Raw genomic sequence first — 16,751 nt, 5'->3', positions numbered from 1 at the left:
ATTAAGATCTGTGGAGTAAGTTCTTCTCAAAAATAATGTTTCCTATTACTATTAAAATCAAAACAGTCCCTTTGGAGCTTCTTCCCAAGAGGATGAAGACTCATTATGAATTCTGGGGGTGGGGGTGACAATTCTTATTTTAGCAAGCTTTTGACTCAGTCTGATAACCTGATAATTTTGCCAATTTTCAGGTTGGAAATTACGACTGAAATCCTGTCATAATGCAATTTATCAGATGAATTTTGCCTGCTAAATGTGATAACTAAACCAGAACATTTAGCCAAAGAGACTTCATACATGATTTTATCTTGTTAGCAAAAAGATTGCTGCAGAGAGGCTGTTAAGATGGAAAAGAACCTATCACCTTCACACTCTGGTTTCACAAGATCAAGCATCTGGCAAAGGCAATCTTCAAATGGCAGTGGTTCAATGGCCATATTGTCCAGTTTTTGACATTGCTCTTCATAAAAGTACTGCAGTTCATACATTGACAATACACCATCCCCATCAAGGTCCATGCAGCGAAACCAGTATTCAATGCTGCAAAGAATAATTAAACAATTTAGCACCCAATTTCAAATTTATTTTTATATCCTTTGTTATACAAAACACAAAGGACCTTTTGCAAATGGCTGAGAATTTGTGAAATGCTGAGAACACATGCTGAACTTTTAAACTGCCAACAACACCAAAAGTATTCAGCAGCAATTGCTTGTACTGTATATGAATATTGCTTGGAGTATTACACATGCCATTCATTTTGTTGCTTTGTTGTACTGTCATGGGCCAAGAGTTTGGGACACATTGGGTGGAATCCAGTGGGTTCTTCTCCGTGAAGTTGCTCAAGTATAGAGGTATCTGCTAACAGAATACCCTCTCTGATTCTCTCTCTGCTCCTGCAACTCCAGTCCCTGAAAAACTCTTCCAGAACAGATTTGTGGGGCATATTGGAGGGGGACATAGTCAGAAATCACATCCTCTGTTGCTGGCTAAACCAGGTGAGGGTAGGTGGGTCTTGTGAGTTAGGGACTTCCCCTGCATACAAAGGGAATTGAGTGGACGAGAAAAACCGTGGTTCCAATGGTCAAGGTGGTGATTTCTGCACATGCTGCAGAGGGAAGTGAGGGGCAGATGGGGCTCATCAAGCTGGGAAGGTAGAACATCTGGGAGAAGGAAAAAACTGATCTTAAACCTCTGCTGCCTTGTGGGATATCTTCGGAAGAAGAAATGGCTAAGGAATAAACCCTACACAAATCCGGATTGGAGTTCCTAAGACAGTTGGATGGCGGCACCTTGTGTGCCTCTTTCTGGCAACTCCTGCAGCCAAGCTGCTGCCAAACGCACTGCTGAGGCTTGCGCCCTAGGGAAGTCACTTTGGTGCTGCTAATGCAATGCTTTGACTTCACCCCCTGAGGCACACTCCATTGCCTCTCGAGACAGACAAATGCCAACAACATTTCTTACCCTAACCCTCTGGCTCAATGTAGTATGAAATAATTGCACCCCTGACAGCTGGCACCCAGCCTCTCCTTAACACACAAACCTCTTAATTCATTAGTACTGAACGTAAGAAAGATCTACAAAATGAAATTTAATTATCGAACTTTGGTAGCAGCACAAGTCACCTGACCCCATGATCTTGTATAAAAGGCCTGCAATTATACTCCTAACAGCTATTTATTCTTACCTGGTTGCAGTCTTTTTATCCTCTTCCGATATTAAAAACCATACAAAATCTGCATAACTTATTTTTCCTTCTTTCTGTGCTTTCTTGCCTCTTTGAGATTCAGGTGATTAAAGCAAAGGGAGAAGAGAAGGTATTAAAAACCGTTTTCATATGTGTATTAGTACTCTAAAACACAACTGTCGCTGTCAGTCATGAAAATGCAGTTGTTGATTGTTTTCTTTATAGTGAAATTGTACTTTTAATATATGGAAAAGAATTTATAAATTAGCCTACAGTTTGTCAATCTTTTTAAAAATGAAGCATTTAGAATAATCAATATTAAGGGAAATATTGGATCTTGGAAATATGTTTATATTTATTAGAATTCAGCTGTCCATGTACTTTGCCAACTGCTCTTGAAGCATGATGGTTAAATTTAAATTTAATAAGTAAAAAAGAGACACCTTGTTACAGCTCCTGAGAAAATCCTCTCTATCATCCGATTAGATATAGCTGTGAAAGAGCAAAACGGTTACAGTTAATATGTTAAAGTTAAATCATACATTTTAAATGTTTCAGAGCTTGTGCATAAACACTTTATTAGAAATACTTCATTCCTTGCCTTATTTATTATTCATTAGATTTCTTATGTGTTCCTCACTATAAGGTCACAGGACAGGATACAACATTATAAAAACCCAATATTAAAACTGGTTAAAATAGAGGGCCTGGGTGTCTTATATTTACAAATGCTATTTAAATGCCTGCAACTGAACACATGTGCCTGCTTCTACCTGGACAATTGCCAACCTGAATTTTTGAAAAACATCTTACATTTATTCTGGAACACATTCATACTCTGGCTTTACTGAACAATTTCCTCCCCACTCCAGCAAATGAAGCCTTAGTTCACCAAGGAATCAACATCTAAGGACTCTGGCCTAACAATCAATACCCACCCAGCAGAGATCCTCTTTGGGCATCTTTCAGGTAAAGGAAGTGTGATGTCAGTATGCCCAGTTTGCCCTGTATTTCCCCATGGGAGAGTGTGTCTCTCTTGGGGGAGAGGAAACTGCATCCCTCAGGCCTACATGTGTATCACATACTACATATATATATGCGTGGCAAGAACACTGCTCGTGATGTAAAGGGATTCTCATGCCAGGTAAGAATGCTGAGCATATGAACTGGCCCACTGAACAGACATGGTTCTGTTCAAAATTCTAGCCCCTTCTTAGGTGTGTCTGATTAAAACTTCTTATAAAAGAAACATAAATCCAGTTAAATTTTAATTTTAATTTCAAGTTCATTGTGAGTCTAGAAGGGATAATCGGCACAACGGAAGTGTTAGTTCTGTTAGCCAATCTGGAGGCTTAGCAGTACAGATAAAATGACATATGACAGTGTAAAAGGTATATAGCCCCAAACCTCTTTGATCATAGCTCTTGATTGTGTATTGGTAATTGTCCTCAGAAGATTGCACCATCATTAAACTAACACAAATCTTCTGCACTGTACCAGCCAAGCTACTACAATATAGTTGTATTTTACTACTGCAGACTGCCTTTTTATAACTAGTTCCTCAGTAGAAAAGGTTTAAAACAGATGAAACCCTACAGTTTAGTTCATCTTTCAAATATTTCTCATTCCGTGTGGACTTCAGCAAAATCTCTGATACAGCACCGAAAAGGAAATTATTAACACTATAGATTATTAACACTATAGATACTGTAAACACTAAGAAGAACAAGCATCACACAGAAGTGGCATAAGAAAGCACACATTGATTCTGAGTACTGTGTGTGCAGGAGAAGCTGGCTCCCAGTCTACAGGAATGTTCCTCAGATATGCGAAAATACACAGTTTTTACACATGTAACATCCACTATCAAAGACTATTAATTTATGTCTTTGAAAATTTAATGGAATGAACTATGATCAAAGATTAAGGATTGGTTTGCTACAAATATGGATACTTTCACAGAAGCAGTTTGTAAGGTGGGGGCAGAGTCACTATGCTAGCTTCACAGCAAGTGGGTCGCTGTTGCTTACCGAAAAGGAGACACAGTGGGGAAGTCAGCATCATGCAAATGCACTGTCAGAAGCAACAAAATGACTCTGCTGGTGTGTTTGCATTGCATCGGCCTCTCCCCTCCAAGTAAGCAACAGCCACCTATCTGCAGGGAAGCTAGTGTAGCGGCTCTGCCCCACCTGGCTGGCAACTTCTGTGCTGTCATAGAAGAGCATAGGATATCTTCCAGCTTTGCAGACTCAGAAATGTACTCTCATGCACTATTCAAAATGAACTGAATTGTTCCATTTGTCATACCATGGTCACTATGCCGAGCTAAATCCTTCGGATCAATATAAAGGTCATGGTCTGTATCCAGCTCCCAAAATTTGCAGTAGATTACATAGAAGTGCTCATATGAAAAGTATTCTGTCAGCTGGTTAATATCTACTTCCTCTTCCAATAATGTCACATTCTATTGATAAAAGAGAGGAAGTACCGTATTAGCAGCTTGTAGGAAGAATTCAATATCTTATAGGCCCCACTGAGTTCTATACTAACAACTTCTCAAAGTTCTAAATCTAACAGGGAACTGAGGTTTAGTCAAAACTGAAAACAACTTTCACTAGTCTTCTCCCATGTGCATCGAGGAAGCATGCAAACCTGAAGTTCATCTGCAATGGTGTAAATCATGATTTAATCTACTGCCTGAACTGTGCTTAACAGTTCTGTGATGAATTCTACCTTCTTTGACTGACAAACAGAAATATGCAGTGACAAATTTGCATTCTTTTATGTATCTCTATAAATAGGCAGTCAAGCTGTAATCCACTTCCTGGGTGAAGCCAAAAAGGGTTCACCCAAGCCCAGGAAAACCCCTCACCTCCAGCTCAACCGCTGGGTCCAGGGGAGGAATTGTTGCCGTTCTGCAACAGAGCCCAACCTGGCAGTTAGCGTCATTACACAACAGATGAAACATGTATGAACGGTTTTTCAAAATGTTCTTTATGCTTCCATTGCCCCCTCCCCACAATTGCACCCGAGGCTGCTAGTGCCCCCCCCCGGATAGTTCCAGCACCCTCCAAGGAAGCAGTATCGCCCACTTTGGGAAACACTGCTCTAAACCATCTGGTGCTCATTGATTTCAGTGCCCTCTATTTGAACAGTTAACATATAAAGGCTTATGTTGTTATTCACAAAACTACACAGATCATACCTGTAAAAAACTGCTTTTTCTGAGTTCGTTACAAGTGATTCTTCCTGACCAGGATCTGTTTACTGTATAAAATATCCTTTGTATTACCTGAAACATAAAAAGAAAGCATGAATGATGCACCAACTGCATTCATTCAAATAGTCTGAGTACTTAAGTATGATATAAACACTCTTTCAATTTATCTTGCTCAAAACCTTGACAGATCTTTTGGGCTTAATCTATAGCCACTGTGCTTTATCCTTCTCCAAATCCCTGCTTTCTACATTCTACAAGCTTTAAAAGGCTTGAACTTACCTAAACAAAGCTGAGAAAACTTTCAGTTGGATATTTGATGGAATTCAATGTTGCACCAATTATTATTTTACTATTAGGCTGTCTGTCAGTATGCTTATTACTATATTTTTATTACGTTTTGATCATTGATGTTTTGTAATGTGTTTCTAATGCCCTGAGATCTTTTGATAAAGTGTGGCATATAAATGGAAGTTGTAGTAGTAATAGTATTATATGTGATGGTGGCAGACTCATGTTACTCAATTCAAATAGTTTCACTAATTTAATGGAGCTTTACCCTGCTACACACACACACCTTACACCTCGTCGGCTCTGAGGGACCACGAGAACTCACAGAACAGCAGGGGAAGGAATATCGTTTTGACTGGCGAGCAAAAATGCTTGTGCTGGCGGAATGATCATATTATAAGAACAGTCTACTCCCCGAAGGGACGCAGGTGGTGCTGTGGGTTAAAGCCTCAGCGCCTAGGGCTTGCCGATCGAAAGGTCGGCGGTTCGAATCCCTGCAGCGGGGTGCGCTCCCGCTGCTCGGTCCCAGCGCCTGCCAACCTAGCAGTTCGAAAGCACCTCCAGGTGCAAGTAGATAAATAGGGACCGCTTACCAGCGGGAAGGTAAACAGCGTTTCCGTGTGCGGCTCTGGCTCTGGCTCTGGCTCTGGCCAGAGCAGCGATGTCACGCTGGCCACGTGACCCGGAAGTGTCTCCGGACAGCGCTGGCCCCTGGCCTCTTAAGTGAGATGGACACACAACCCCAGAGTCTGTCAAGACTGGCCCGTACGGGCAGGGGTACCTTTACCTTTACCTTTACTCCCCGACACTTTCACTTATTTCAATTATTTAATAGCCATAGGCCTGGGTAAAGAGGAACGTTTTTGCCTGGCATCTAAAGACATGTAATGATGGTGAAAGGCGAGCCACTCCACAATCAAGGAGCCACCACAGAAAAGGCCCATTCTCTTGTTACCACCCCCCAAACCTCTCTGGGAGGGAGGTGGGCATAGAAAAAAGACTCAGATGACAAGCGCAGGATCTGGGTTGGTTTGTATGGGGAGAGGCAGCCCTTAAGGTATTGAGGTCCTGAGCCATGTAAGGCTTTATAGGTCAACACAAGCCCTTTGAATTGAGCCCAGAAACTAATTGGCAGCCAGTGCAGTTGTGCCAGGATTGGTGTTATATGCTCAAATCGTTCTAGATTGGCCCCAAGAAAAAACAAGCTTTATATACAAGTTACTTACTGTTGTAATATATCGAGAATGAAATTCTGATGCTTCTTTTAGGAAGACTAGACTGGGATGACTATTGACCACATCCTAAGAAAGAAGCACAAAGGTTAGATGCATGTTGTTGGTACTTAAGCACAATGTCTTAACTTATTTGAAAAGTAGGTTTCATTTTTAGGAAGAAAAACAGAATTCTAATTTTAGAAATAATATGCAAAATTCCAGTTATTTGGGAAAAGGGTTTTTCTCCAAAGAGAAAGTAGCAACGGAGGAAAACAGTTTGGAGGAGGAGGGAAGACAAGCACAGATTCAGAGGAGGGAGCTGGGCGAATGCACATATGTAATCTGAATGCGAGCTAGAAAAGGAATAGAAAGGCTTCAGAAGGCTATGGAGGCAGAATGGCCTTCATATCAACTTTGGGTGAGAAAACTAGCACTGATTCATTTTCACCATGTTCTAGTCATTAGGCTGCCTAGGAATGGCTTGAGCTTTTTGATCTTTCAGCTTGTGTGTCATTGAGTTAGCAAATAAGGGCTAGTTATGTTTATTTCTTTAAAAAAGAATGGAAAGTAAACTAAAGTCTTTTAAAGGGTTCATGACATAAAAATAGCAAGCAAGAAAGTGCAATTTACTTGTAAAAATGGAATGAAGTCTTCTTGTACCAAATAGTTACATCCAGGGCTCTTGAGAAGATGAACAAACTTGGAGGCAGCATCATGGCAAGTCTGTAGAATCCTGAAATGCATAAGTAGTCTAATGTGCACATGTATATTAAGTTAAATGCCCTGTGAGTTGTTTGCAATGTAGTACAGTCATACCTTGGATCTTGAATGCCTTGCGACCCAAATGTTTTGGCTCCCGAACACCACAAACCCAGAGGTGAGTGTTCCAGTTTGCGAATGTTCTTTGGAAGCCGAACGTCCAACATGGCTTCCAATTGAGTGCAGGAAACTCCTGCAGCTAATTTGAAGCCGCGCCTTGGTTGTCGTACGTTTTCAGAAGTACGTTTCCAGAACGGATTCTGTTCGACAAACTAGGTACGACTGTACTAAGTTAAAGCCACTTAGCGATATACTTGTGCTGGTGGAACATGGTTGCACAAAGGAAAGCAAAAGTACATTACCAAAGAATGTTGCACAAGAACAATCAGCTGTTGTGTAGGGGGAAACACAAATGCCCTTGGAGATTATTGTGCAACAGATTGAGCAAGAATCATCTGCTGCACAACAAGCTTCTGCTAGTGCAACTGTTACACTGGATTTCTTTGTAATGCAACCTGTTTTTCCCCAGCAGGAGATCTGCTCAAAATGTATGCATAGGAATTAATGAAATCTCTGATCTAGAGGTGGCTAAACTGTGATCCCTCGGATACTGCTGGACTACATACAATACACATCATTCCTGGCCACTGGCAATACTGGCTAGGACTGATAGTCCTACAACATCTGGAGGGCCCGAGGTGAGCCACACATGCTCCAATCATCTCCTGCATACCCAATCAATCAATCAATCACTGCACTCTGCACAAGGACCTCTTGCAGATAGCATCCTATCAGGAGGTCTATTCCGCACAATGTTAAAATTGAGCCTTTCCTGTGGTGGTCCTTATCCTTTGCATATCAGAGAAGGGCATCCTCTATTGGCTTTTTGGTGCCTGCTAAATACATTTCTCTTTCCACAAGCCTTTTAAAATATTTTTCTAGATGGTCCCTGCCCTGGATCTGCATAGATTTTATATATGCGCTGTTGTTTCAATCTGATATATATAATGTAGTGCTTTATTTCTGGAAGGACATAGTGGTATGCATAGCCCTAAACATTTTGTGAATCTTTGTACTTTTGTCCATTTACTGTATTTATTTTCCCCGATTTGAACTATAAAATGGTGATTTTCTTGAGTCAAAACGAGAGTACCCCTAAACATTTTTTAAAGGAAAAAAACACTGGGCAATTGTTTTTACATGCACAACTGTTTTATATATGTCATTCTATTGCAATGCCTGAAATAACTATTAATAATAATAACCCTAAATTTCTTAAATTGCCATATATGCACCCATCAAATGTTAGGAATCTAGCAGGCTTAAAAGAGTTACTGTTCAAACCCAGCAATGCCTTTATTTATGAACTTTTTCAAGCATCTTATTTTTCCTTCTCTTTTTTAAAAACTTCACTTTGAAATGGCATGGTTGTTTTACACCAAATCCAAATATACATTTTTGGGATGGGGGAAGAGGACAATAAATATTTTAAAACTCTTGCCATGTTCCTTATTCTAATGCTGGGTTTTTTCTAGGAAAGTTATTCAGTTAAACTATTTAAAGCATGATGAAATGGCCTTGCTAAATAAATCATACTTACTTCCGCCACATTGCAACAAATTTATGAACCGATACAAATCCTGTTCGTTCTCCTCCAGCACAAAAAAATAGTGGACCTTTCCAATATAGAGGACATTCACAAGCCTAGAGTTAATCAGAAGCAAATTTGAGGATTATTCTTTTAGAACTAATTGTCAGGCCTATTAGAATGCCAACATTTTGGAAAAAGGAAAGTAACTTTCATTTTTGTTGCACTATTGTAAGCATCAAAGTATATTGTTTAACTTATTGAGTGAAATGCTATACTACCCTAGATGCCATACAAGCTTATTTATACTTATTTCAAATTTAAGTCAAAACCTTAGGCTCGTTAAAGAGATGTTTCTGGCAAAAACGCCACCTGTAGCATGCAAGGTCTTGCTGGACTGAATCCTATCACTTTTTCCTTTGTTGTTGTTGTTGTTGTTTAGTCGTTTAGTCGTGTCCGACTCTTCGTGACCCCATGGACCAGAGCACGCCAGGCACTTCTGTCTTCCACTGCCTCCCGCAGTTTGGTCAGACTCATGTTTGTAGCTTCGAGAACACTGTCCAACCATCTCATCCTCTGTCGTCCCCTTCTCCTTGTGCCCTCCATCTTTCCCAACACCAGGGTCTTTTCCAGGGAGTCTTCTCTTCTCATGAGGTGGCCAAAGTATTGGAGCCTCAGCTTCAGGATCTGTCCTTCCAATGAGCACTCAAGGCTAATTTCCTTAAGAATGGATGCGTTTGATCTTCTTGCAGTCCATGGGACTCTCAGGAGTCTCCTCCAGCACCATAATTCAAAAGCATCAATTCTTCGGCAATCAGCCTTCTTTATGGTCCAGCTCTCACTTCCATACATCACTACTGGGAAAACCATGGCTTTAACTATACGGACCTTTGTTGGCAAGGTGATGTCTCTGCTTTTTAAGATGCTGTCAAGGTTTGCCACTGCCTTTCTTCCAAGGAGCAGGCGTCTTTTAATTTCGTGACTGCTGTCACCATCTGCAGTGATCATGGAGCCCAAGAAAGTAAAATCTCTCACTGCCTCCATTTCTTCCCCTTCTATTTGCCAGGAGGTGATGGGCCATGATCTTTGTTTTTTTGATGTTGAGCTTCAGACCATATTTTGCGCTCTCCTCTTTCACCCTCATTAAAAGGTTCTTTAATTCCTCCTCACTTTCTGCCATCAAGGTTGTGTCATCTGCATATCTGAGGTTGTTGATATTTCTTCCGGCGATCTTAATTCCGGCTTGGGATTCATCCAGCCCAGCCTTTTGCATGATGAATTCTGCATATAAGTTAAATAAGCAGGGAGACAATATACAGCCTTGCCGTACTCCTTTCCCAATTTTGAACCAATCAGTTGTTCCATATCCAGTTCTAACTGTAGCTTCTTGTCCCACATAGAGATTTCTCAGGAGACAGATGAGATGATCAGGCACTCCCATTTCTTTAAGAACTTGCCATAGTTTGCTGTAGTCGACACAGTCAAAGGTTTTGCATAGTCAATGAAGCAGAAGTAGATGTCTTTCTGGAACTCTCTAGCTTTCTCCATAATCCAGCACATGTTTGCAATTTGGTCTCTGGTTCCTCTGCCTCTTCTAAATCCAGCTTGCACTTCTGGGAGTTCTCGGTCCACATACTGCTTGAGCCTTCCTTGTAGAATTTTAAGCATAATCTTGCTAGCGTGTGAAATGAGTGCAATTGTGCGGTAGTTGGAGCATTCTTTGGCACTGCCCTTCTTTAGGATTGGGATGTAGACTGATCTACTCCAATCCTCTGGCCACTGCTGAGTTTCACTTTTTCCTTTACTTCTCTTTAAATACAGTGGTACCTCCGGTTACGAACGCTTCAGGTTACGAGCTCTGCTAACCCGGAAGTAGCTGCTCCTGGTTGTGAACTTTGCACCAGGATGCGTGCACCTCATGATAAGAACGCTTTCAGCTTAAGAACGGACCTCCAGAACAAATTAAGTTCGTAACCAGAGGTACCACTGTACAACACTTTCCATAGGAAAATCTGTTATTGTCAGCCTTTCTATTGCATAAATAACTTATACAGACTGTCAGCGAACCTTAACTCACTGGAGAGATCCTTAAGGCACAATATGTTTAGGTCAATTTTATGACTACACTGATGACACAAAGCCTAACTGTGCTCAGCCATTTACAGTTCAACCTGGTGAATAATAATAATAATAATAATAATAATAATAATAATTTATTATTTGCTTCCCCAGCCACTTTGGGCGGCTTCCAATAAAGATTAAAAATACATTAAAATGCACCATGCAAGAAAGAAACTGCTACCGCATATTTTACAGGTCTTTGTGATTCAGGCCATATTCTCACATGCTGCTAGTGGAATGCAAGCCACTTCCTTGAGGTGAGAGCCTATATCAGTATAGCACAGGAGTGGCTGGTGAGGAGTACCACCTCCACCAATGCACCCACACAGTGCCAACTATCCTGCTGCCTCATCTCTCCCCTTCCTGGTAAGTGGCAGTTACTCCACCATTATGGTCAGAGGTAAAGGTAAAGGGACCCCTGACCATTAGGTCCAGTCGTGGCCGACTCTGGGGCTGCGGCGCTCATCTCGCTTTATTGGCCGAGGGAGCTGGTGTACAGTGTCCGGGTCATGTGGCCAGCATGACTAAGCCGCTTCTGGCGAACCAGAGCAGTGCACGGAAACGCCGTTTACCTTCCTGCCGGAGTGGTACCTATTTATCTACTTGCACTCTGACGTGCTTTCGAACTGCTAGGTTGGCAGGAGCGGGGACTGAGCAACTGGAGCTCACTCTGTTGTGGGGATTCGAACCGCCGACCTTCTGACTGGCAAGTCCTAGGCTCTGTGGTTTAACCCACAGCGCCACCCGCGTCCCATGGTCAGAGGTAGGTCCCACTTAAAAATTATTTTCTCCTTCCCAAATAATATACTAAGGATGCAGCCCTATGGACACACCTAGGATTGCACTGCACACACTTCAGTATATTTGATATTCTTCATGAACTTCATATCCTTCTGGGCAAGAAGAAGAGAAACCTATTGGGCTCACCTTTGCAACTTTACCCATATCTTCTAATGTTGCTCTCTCATTTGGAAACTGAGCAAAAGTTTTCTCTATCTTAGTAATAACACTATCTATGTTCACTTTTTCTTTCGGACATCCTTGAGGAAAATAAAATGTTGGAATGGTTTGGCTCAGAGATGGTGTCAAAGGTTCTTCTTTCTTTGACTGAACCTATAGAAAAAGGAAAAATTAAACTTTAAGACATAAACTAAAATAGGCATCTTGACAGTTTTGTCTCCAAGTCTTGAAATGTACGCTTAACAATCCTACCACTATAACATTTATATGGTAATATAGGAATAACCCTTAAACTGGGGGTGGGAGGGAAATGAGAGATTTTTCTGAAGCCTAACAATGAAAGTCACTATTCTTTAAATTTGTGATAGAAAAAACTGCCTTATAGCCTCCTCTCACGCTTTTGGAAATGGGTAACAAAACATCTGCAATTGCTCAAAGGTTAATCTATTATTGGAACCAACATTACCAAGTAATCACTAGCAAATAATGAACAGTTTTGCTAAATGTGTCAAGACTACACTATAATTTCCAGTTGTTTAGCAAGTTCTTTTCCAAATTCAAATGGTGAGAACAAGGGGTGGAAAGTGATACTGCATCCTTGGAAGAAATGAGGGGGCAGCTGCTTTTTTTTTTTTAAGGCTCAGTTTAAAGAGGGGAAGAAATTGCATGTCAACGTATGTATAGATGTGACTATTAGTCAAAATAAAAAAGAGCAATAGCAGTTTTTAATGAGCAACTTGATAAAAAGTTGCTTTTGGTAAACAAGGAATTATCTTTTATTCATATTGCTATCTGGAAATATGACAGCATACAGCAAAGGGAACAACAGATGGAATAAATCTGAGAAATGCTACACCAAGGCTGCAATCTTATCCGCACCTGGGAGTAAGTCCCATTGAACTCAATGGGACTTGCTTCTGAATAGACATGCATATGATTGCACTATATAATAGAATTGTATACTGTTCTGCAACGTTAGCTTTACTTATAAACAAATATTATAGATCACCACATCTCAAATAAGGTATCAAGGCAATATACGACAGAATATGCAAGCACAATAAAACATGCACCATAAAACAATACAAACAATGGTAAAAATGGCTGGTTCTTCTTGAAAAAGTTATGCCTGAAGAATCAGCATGGAGCCAGCAACACTAAGTGTCCTACTTCTAGTTGAAGCCATTTGGGCTTCTGAAGCTATCAACAGTGCTCCTCTGTGTGATACGGTGACTCAGCTGGGATATCATATAAGGGCTCTCAGGAGGTCCTTAAGATATCATGGACCTAATTTGTTCAGGGCTTTGAATATTAATGAGAACCTTGAGCCTGGCCCAGTTGTATATGGTGCAGATGTTTTAGCAAAGGTTTGTTGGCCGTATGCCCTCATCAACCGTTTAGCTGGAACTTCTGGTTCAGATTCATGGGGCAACCCTGCATTGCAGCAGTCTTGAGGGTACCATGCGTAGACTACTGCTCAGACTACACCGATCAAGATATGTCTGTAGCCAGCATACTAGACAAAAGGCACTAGTAGTCACAGAGGTCACTCAGGTCTTTAAAGATGCATCTTGGAGTGCTCCTTCAGAGGAAGTACAACCCAGTCCAAAACAGGCATCTGGCCTATCTTCTGGCACAAGACCATCTACCTAAAGAACCTCTTTCTTCTCTGGATTCAAATTCAGTTTATTGGCCTTCATTCAGTCCATCACTACATTCAGGCACTGGCCCAGGTCTTACACAGCAACTCCTGAGTCAGGTGTTCTGTAGGAACATACGTTAAATAGCACTGGACACAAAATAATGCCCTGTGGAATACTATATTAAAAGTACCAGGAGGCCAAAGAGCACTTCCACAATGGTACTCTCTGGATTCTCACAGGTAAGAGTGGAAGTGCTGTAATACAGTTGGCCCAGTGGTATTGAAAGCCACTGAGAGACCGAGAAAGAACTGCACCTAAGATTTCAGATTAAAACTGCAGAGTGGAAGGAAAAGAAGAACTTTTTCTGCCTCCCCACTTCCAGCTACTCCATGAAGACTGAAGAAGAGACCCTTTTAAGAATATTACGGGGGTGGGCAGGGGAAGGACTAGACCATGTGAAAAATGAACATAATATTTTAGCTGCAGTTCATTTTCAGCTTTGTATTCTTGTTATAAAAAAAAGTGCGCCTAGACATTCTGTTGTGTGCCTATAACCTTGGTTTAAGATGCCATTTAGCACCTAGCTTTCATATCACAGTTTCTAACACTGCCCATACCTAAACAGCTCTGCAAAAATGTCTGAAACAGCCAAGCATAGGCAGAGTGCTATGGATTCACATTACTGAAGAAGAGTACTGGAATTTGTTATTGGCTGAATAATTCTGCACTCTGAAAGCTCCAGTTTGATTTTTTTTTACAGTTTGAAGCCTTGCTGGATGGATGCCAAGGCAGGTTCAGAAATATGTGGGCGCTTTATCTTGTACTGGGGTGGGGGAGGACAACCGTATTTCCAATAGTGAAGGGTCAGAGCTTCAGTGCTCTTCATAGCTAATTCCCTACCTTATGACTAATAGGGCCATAAATTATACAGATTGCAGGGTTTAAACTCTCTTGCCACATAATATTGGTATACATACTGCTACATTAGTGTATACACACCAAATGGCACAAAAAAGTTTAAGCTAAGAAATGAAAACTGAAGTTTGCAAAACAGCTCACTATAACAAACTTCATGACAATGAAAAACAGCACTAACACACCATACAATTTGAGCTTGTAAGCACTAATTATTTTCTACTGCAGCCAAATGGAGGACAGCAGAGTGTAACATGTTAAGCCTTTAGATTTGGTAAATGTTGATTATATTTAGCATTCCCTTCTTTACAAAAGTACTTTGCTCTTTACATGTTAGGCTTGTGACAGCTAAACACGACCACCAGCTGTTTGAGGAAACACAAACATTGCCATCAGCAGACAGTAAGCCCTTCAGTAAACACCTTTTAGAGTTTGAAGTAGATGATATATGCTGACACATTTTTACTCCAAAGATGCAGAGAAATGATGACCAAAAGGGGTGCACAAGCCTGCACAATGAAAAATTGCTTTGATATATGGTATATGGCAAGAGCAAGGGACGCGGGTGGCACTGTGGGTTAAACCACAGAGCCTGGTACTTGCTGATCAGAAGGTCGGCGGTTTGAATCCCTGCAATGGGGTGAGCTCCCGTAGCTTGGCCCCTGCTCCTGCCAACCTAGTAGTTCGAAAGCACATCAAAAGTGCAAGTAGATAAATAGGTACTGCTCCGGCAGGAAGGTAAACGGCGTTTCTGTGTGCTGCTCTGGTTCGCCAGAAGCGGCTTAGTCATGCTGGCCACATGACCCGGAAGCTGTACGCCCGCTCCCTCGGCCAATAAAGCAAGATGAGTGCCGCAACCCCAGAGTCGGTCACGACTGGACCTAATGGTCAGGGGTCCCTTTACCTATATGGCAAGAGAGGAATGAAAGTAATGTGTTCCTGGCATTGAGCAACTGGGATAGATTAGGCATTCTGCTGGTTTACCAGCCACCTCGCTGCCTAGCAGTCTCCTTGCCTGAGGTGACAAAGCTAGTCTCATAGGCAGTGTTGAGGACACCCAGACTGCTGGGTCTGGAGGACTTCAACATCCATGCCGAGGTGACTGGCTCTGGCCCCTAACGTCACTGGCCCAACGTTTGTGGCAGGCCACACTCTGGGCCAGGGAGGTGATTAATGCCTCCTCCTTGTGAGGCGGTGGTCCCTACCTGCTTGAAGGAGGCAGCAATAAAACCAATCCTCCCTGCATTTTGAAAATCTTAAGTAACTATCAGTCAGTTGTCTTGGACAACATTATTGAGCAGGTGGTCATGGACCAGATCCAGGTGCACTTGGAGGAAAATGATGTTCTAGATCCATTTCAATAGGGGTTTAGGCCTGGTTTGAAACATAAACTGCTTTAGTTGCCCTGAATGATGATCTCTGTTGGAAGAGAGTCAGGGATAATGTCTATTTCTCATCTTCTCAGTGGCTTTCGATACTGTGGTATCCTTCTGGAGTGGCTGTCCGAGTTAGGTGGCACTGCTTTGTCGTGGTTCCAGTCCTACTTGGATGGTTGTTTCCAGAGAATGATGCTTGGGGAATGATCCGTGGGCCTGTGCAGCCTTCAATGCAGGGCTCCTCAGGGTTCAATTTTATCCACTATGCTGTTTAACATCTACAGGAAACTGATGCATTGGGTTATCCAGAGAAGACTGAGCCACTGTTAATGAGCAGTTCCCTAGGAGGGTGCCTGCTTTTGTTGGGATCACACTACCACTTAAAGAGTGGGTATGCAGCTTGGGAGCACATCTGGATCCTTAACTGTCGCTTGAGGTTCAGGTGGCCTCAGGGATGCGAAGTGCCTTCCATTAGCTTCGGCTAATGGCCCAGCTGTGCCCCTATCTGGAAAGGTATAGCCTAACTACTGTCTATGCTCCGCTAACCTCTATCTTAGATTACAGCAACGTGTTATAAGTAGGGTTGCCTCTGAAGACGGTTTGGAAACTTCAGTTGGTGCAGAATTCAACAGGCAGGTTGCTTACTGGGGCAAGATGGTTTGAGCATATTACATGGATCCTGGCCGGACTGTACTGGCTGCAGTGTTGGTTTTGTCCTATAAAGGTCAAAGTGTTGGTTTTGACCTATAAAGCCTTAAATGGCTCAGGACCACCTCTCCCTATATGAACTGACCTGGACCCTACAATCATAATCTGAGGCCTTCCTTCATGTGCCTCCTCCATGAGAGGTCCAGAGTGTGGCAACACAAGATTGGGCCTTTTCAGAGGTGGCTCCCGGTTTGCTGAATGCTCTCCTCAGGGAGCCTCATCTGGAGCCTTCGTTACATATACATTTCTCTATAATGAGGCCTTTGGCTGAT

The 16,751-nt window shown here is 41.9% G+C and overlaps 1 protein-coding gene and 1 long non-coding RNA gene across 5 annotated transcripts in view; one reads left to right on the top strand and one right to left on the bottom strand.

Annotated features, from left to right (window-relative positions):
* Positions 1–16,751, bottom strand: part of PPP2R3B (protein phosphatase 2 regulatory subunit B''beta) — a 38,640-nt gene that overhangs the window by 3,243 nt on the left and 18,646 nt on the right. For all 4 annotated transcript variants that reach the window (XM_079972756.1, XM_079972758.1, XM_079972757.1 and 1 more), the window contains 9 exons: positions 11,805–11,990; positions 8,769–8,872; positions 7,040–7,142; positions 6,422–6,496; positions 4,893–4,979; positions 3,995–4,151; positions 2,131–2,179; positions 1,688–1,777; positions 365–540 (listed from right to left, as the gene is read on the bottom strand). In XM_079972756.1, the coding sequence (XP_079828882.1) occupies positions 365–540; positions 1,688–1,777; positions 2,131–2,179; positions 3,995–4,151; positions 4,893–4,979; positions 6,422–6,496; positions 7,040–7,142; positions 8,769–8,872; positions 11,805–11,990 (1,027 nt within the window). The remainder of the gene's footprint in view (positions 1–364; positions 541–1,687; positions 1,778–2,130; positions 2,180–3,994; positions 4,152–4,892; positions 4,980–6,421; positions 6,497–7,039; positions 7,143–8,768; positions 8,873–11,804; positions 11,991–16,751) is intronic.
* On the top strand, positions 6,461–8,666 carry LOC307214512. The gene is made up of 2 exons (XR_013838174.1): positions 6,461–6,515; positions 7,698–8,666. It is a non-coding gene; the product is annotated as an uncharacterized lncRNA (long non-coding RNA).

The sequence above is a fragment of the Podarcis cretensis genome (genome assembly GCF_951804945.1).
Source record: "Podarcis cretensis genome assembly, chromosome: 4".
Lineage (NCBI taxonomy): Eukaryota > Metazoa > Chordata > Lepidosauria > Squamata > Lacertidae > Podarcis > Podarcis cretensis.
The sequence above is the reverse complement of the archived record's forward strand: the minus strand, read 5'-3'. Positions and strand labels throughout refer to the sequence as shown.